Genomic DNA, 5155 nt, shown 5'->3' with positions numbered 1-5155 from the left:
TGCAACAGCTGACGGCAATTTCGTAGGGCAACCTATGCATGCTGGTAGAGTAGGCCACGGCACTTCAATTCTCAGGCTCTGCATTAGGTCGAAAGAACACATCATAGTAACAATCAACCGATTTCACTCAAAGTTAGGCGACTTCACAACGTACTCGGATTTTTCTGCCAAATAGTTGTGTCTGTGAACGGGGTAGCGATTATCAACGTTGCTGACTTTCGGATTGCGTGTATCATCGATGATCAGTGAGGTAATTCTAAGCTAAATTGCTATAAAAGCGTGGATGGTGGCTGTATTTACATCAGAGTGAATTGTAGTTGCTGTTTAGTGTCCCTAAACTGTTAACTTCAAGACTACAGTCGAACTGAACGGGCTATGATCTAACTTTATATGTATGACACGTAGCTATCGTGCAACACTTCTTACCCGCATTTGATCTCCTCAGACCCAGAGGTAACGTTATAAAGATGATAGTACATTTTTTGTCCATGGAAGTAACATACATGCATGCGAGAATTGTAGTGTATGAGACATGGAAATCAATACATAGAAAATACAAACACTAGCAAAATACCGATCAATGCTAGGAAAAAAAGAAACTTATGCCCATAGTGAAAACATTATGCCCATAGTGAAAACATGATTATGCCCATAGTGAAAACATTATGCCCATAGTGAAAACTTATGCCTATAATGGAAACCTATGCCCATAGTGAAAACTCAATTATTTGAACACACATGTCAACAAGGAGCTATAATTGTTAAACTACTGCAAGTGCAAAGACACTTTACAAATGAATATTCATGTACACTCTGGAGATATGACATATGATGACAGAAGTTAAAACTTGCAATAACTTGTTCAAATTCCAATAACAAATGTAAAAAAAAAACCTTTGTCATATATAATGTACAGCAATAATTGTCTAAATAAAGATTATCTCAGTCAACTTTGCTGTTAGGAAATTTCTCATACTTGTATACTGAGTAAAAATAGAGGCACTTGAACAAGCTAACTTCTCCAAAAAGGTAACTGTTTTGTACAATTGCTTTCAACTATCAAGTTTACTGGTATCATTATGGCAAGGATGGACGATGAATTTGACTATAAACAAGCACCATTCATACCTAACTTGATAATGAAAATTGCAGACATGGACAGTGAGTTGATCAACCGCTCAAAACTTCTACCTCTATATAGAGAGTGAAGAAATAGAGGGCTGAAAACTATTTGTGGTGACTTGTGCCTTCAACTGTGTTTACTGGAGTATTTGTTGTGTTCATGTATTTATCCAGAAATATGCTGTTGATATCTTTTCTTCAGACAATATGTCATTAGTGAAACAAAGTCACAGAAGCATTTTACTTGCAAATAATGTTACCAGTGCAACATACAGTTGTGTATTTATTACATATCCTGGCATATGATGTTGTTGATAACTTCAGACAGTATATCATTGTTTTATCATTATGATTCCAGAGAGAAAGGGAGAGAAAGTAGCCGAAGAATTTTACTCACAGAACCAGTCTCACTGTGATTTTTTTCTCCACACAGAACACAAGTATTCTGAGTGTCACAGAAACCTATTGCTGACAAGTCCATCAGAACATTCTGGGGAAAAGAACAATTACATCTTCAATCAAGTTGCCTAGACCACCTCCTTGCTTGCAAAGCCTTCTCTCAGGGACAGTACTGTGTTTAACACACCATTTTATATCGAATTATGGACAGTAACAATCAAGGAAAATATAGTCATCAGGACCAGCAGCCAGATGTGTTGAAGCCTGTTGGATATGCATGATAGTATGTAGTTGTCCACTCCTTACAATCTGAACATAATGTACAAAATGAGCCATGTTTGGGTCTTTAAGGTGCAGTGTATCATATCATATTTTCTTCAGGATGAAGTCAAAATGGTTTTGCACTTGTAACATTAGGGGACATTACATGTTGTAATGAGTTTGTTAGTTGATGTTGCAATGTACTGAAAGTAAAACAAGATCAATGTCAATTGCTCTCAGAACATTTTGTTGTATTTTTGATGTTGAAATGTGTATTATGTCAATCTAGCAACTTGAAATGTTTAAGTTTTGATTAAATGGTTGTCAGTTGGGAATGCTTTCCTATTTCATCATGTACAATGATAATAAAATACTCAACTTTAGAGACGCATTGCCATCTTTGTGTCACAAAATAGGCATTAGATACCAGCATTGTCCTGAAAACCCTATTAGTTTGTCAAAACTGTTCTGTTCAAAAAGCAACTGTTCATCAAGTTGCTTACATCGTAAATCACCTTACCAATCATAGCTGGTATAAATGTCTTTCCTCAGGTATGCCCTTCGGCCCACTCCTTCCCGGTTTTGTTGTTGTGTGTCCATTTAGGTGTCATATATCGGGCCAAGTGTGCGACATAACCGGGGGATTACGTTACCAATGCTGCATGTGGCGGATCTCGATAGCAAAATACACTGTAGTTGACTTCAGCAGCATTAGGGTACGTTATATTGATTTTATATTGATTTTATGTGAGCTCAGATTTATGTGAAATTAGTCGACAAATAGTCCCAACTTTCTGCTTTGTTCCCGATACACGAGTCAGCGCTCCGTGTGAAGCTGTTTTCTTACCGTAACAAATTCGAATTACTGTTCACCTCCCCTCCCCAAAACCATTACTCTACTCGTGAAATCGACATTTTCTTCTCATGGATAGGATTTAGAATCCGGTGAAGAAATATGAAATGACCAGGGTACACCATACACACAGTGTCCTTGTTCCTTATTGTGTCTATGACGCCGAGTTCTCTGTTACTGCCCGACGTCCCTTTCATGACCTTGCCACTGTTGAGTGAGAGTCACTACTGAACATGTTTGGGATTTCATGTTGGACCAAAAAAAATATCAACACTTGTATTTTCTAAACTAAGGGGCAAGTCTTTCGTTCAACAAGTCTGAAGCAAGTTACGTACACCCAAGGATAAGATTGTGTGATCGGCAACAAACGATAGTTTGTTATCTTGTCATGTGATATAACGTTAGTTGTAAATACGTATGCGGGAGGGAGTTCGGCTTGTACACAGTGAAATGTACTGTATGTAACGCTACGGACTGTATGTAACTGAAGGGCACGAGTCAGAAATTTATATTCTTAGTTACTGCAACTCTGAGTCACGTACTTACGTACGCTAGTGATGTATTGGACCGCACACACACTGCTACAGTTGTACGGGTTGACTACAGGTACATGTTACTCGTCAGTAATGGACGTGAGTAGGCGTAAACCGCTGCGGTACAAGTAACTACAGTTGCAGTGTTGTGTGTTTTCATTGTGTCGCCAATTTGTAACCTAAAACGCCTGACATTGGCGGCGGCTTGTTTTACCGCGGGAGCATATCACTTGTACGTCTGCCCACCAAGACGGTCAGTGTCAAAATGAGAGGTTACCCTTCTGTCAGGAAGGTTTAGGATATATATAGTATTCTGAGCCGCGGCCGTTGGCGCGGCGTTCCACCCGCAGAAGTTTGGAAGGGTTCCGCCTTCTATAGCGAACTTTTCCGTTTAAGCAAAAGGCCCTGTAATAAACGCTCTGTTGACGCCAATACGATAGTTGCATGCACTGTAAGGGTGCAGTCTCACTGCACTTGCGTCAAGCTTGCGTCACTGCGAGGTTCGAAAGATATTCAACGAATTTCAGAGATAAAGAACGAATTTTTTTTACTTTTTCTGTATTTTGTCGTCTTCTGAGTCATAATTTTACTTATTACGCAATATCTAAATTATAAAAAATAGGAGAAAATAACAAAATAGTGACGCAGTGAACGAACCCCCGCAGTGACGCAAGCTTGACGCAAGTGCAGTGAGAGTGTACCTTAAGGTTTGGGGGGGGGGGGGGGACTTAAACACCCTGGGGAGGACGTGTGGTGGGTTCATAAAGATAAACGTGCTTGATTTGATTCGGCCATCCCACAGCCAAAAGGGCATGTGTATTTAGGAATGCTAAAAATAAACTAGGATGTCCTGTTTCCCCCACCTTTTAACCGAATTGATGTGATGACCCTCTGTTACCTGGCGGCCTTGCAACCGGGTGATGCCCCGGTGGAAACCAAACGGGAATTTTCCGGGGGCGGGGTTCTATCTTTTTGGACAATACCCCCAATACGAGGTAAAAATTGGGGAACCGGGTTTGCCCCCCCCCCCCCCCAAAAAAAAAACTAAAAAAAAAAAAAACATAAAAAAAAAAAAAAAAAAAAAAAATAAAGAAAAAAAAAAAAAAAAAAAAAAAAAAAAAAGCAAAAAACAAAAAAAAAAAAAAAAAAAATTAAAAAAAACCAAAAAAAAAAAGAAAAAAAAAAAAAAAAAAAAAAAAAAAAAATAAAATAAAAAAAAAAAAAAAAAAAAAAAAAAAAAAAAAAAAAAAAGAAAAAAAAAAAAAAAAAAAAAAAATAACAAAAAAAAAAAAAAAAAAAAAGAAATTAAAGAAAAGAGCACATGTTTTGTCTCCTAAAATACGCTCTTCGTTTACTGAGGTCCAAGCATGAGGCTCGGAAATTATATGACAAGCATTGACCAAGCCTATCAGTGAAGAAGTCAAGCATTCACAACAAGACGTTAACCTTCGCGAAAGAGATAATTTTTCAAATCCCACCTCTAACGTAGTAGCCTGGGTACCGTCCTCCATAGAAAGGTTCGCCAGTGAGAAGATTAAGCAAGCCGTCACTATTGCGGATGGTACCCAGACTACCAGTGAAGAATTCAACCCACACGACTATACACTCCTCATGAACAACCCTAAAAAATGCGGCGGTGGGGATGATGACGTGTTCCTTCTCATTATGGTGACGTCAACCCCGCGAAACAACGCCCAGAGAGACACCATCCGTCGCACTTGGGGGAACGAGAACAAGGTGAATTGGACCGTTATAAGAACAGTCTTCGCGGTAGGGCTGACACCGATAGCCTCCACGCAGCGACTACTGGAACAAGAAAGCATCACCCACAAGGATATAATTCAAGAAAACTTCGTTGACTCTTACCGAAACCTGACCATCAAAACCGTCATGTGTCGTAGAAGTGGGCTTCGGAGTTCTGCCCCAACGCCAAGTTTGTTCGAAAACTGACGACGACACTTTCGTGAACATCTTTAACTGGTGAGAC

At 39.1% G+C, this 5155-nt stretch overlaps 1 protein-coding gene across 1 annotated transcript in view; it reads left to right on the top strand.

Moving 5' to 3' along the window:
• The first annotated feature begins 4759 nt into the window (after positions 1-4759).
• Positions 4760-5155, top strand: part of LOC118418220 (beta-1,3-galactosyltransferase 1-like) — a 1089-nt gene continuing 693 nt past the window's right edge. The window contains 2 exon segments of the mRNA XM_035824062.1: positions 4760-5061; positions 5064-5105. Coding sequence (XP_035679955.1) covers positions 4780-5061; positions 5064-5105 — 324 coding nt within the window. The 5' untranslated portion in view covers positions 4760-4779.

The sequence above is a fragment of the Branchiostoma floridae genome, chromosome 6, assembly GCF_000003815.2.
Source record: "Branchiostoma floridae strain S238N-H82 chromosome 6, Bfl_VNyyK, whole genome shotgun sequence".
NCBI classification, from domain to species: domain Eukaryota; kingdom Metazoa; phylum Chordata; class Leptocardii; order Amphioxiformes; family Branchiostomatidae; genus Branchiostoma; species Branchiostoma floridae.
Note: the sequence above shows the minus strand (reverse complement) of the source record. Positions and strands in the feature narration are given on the sequence as shown.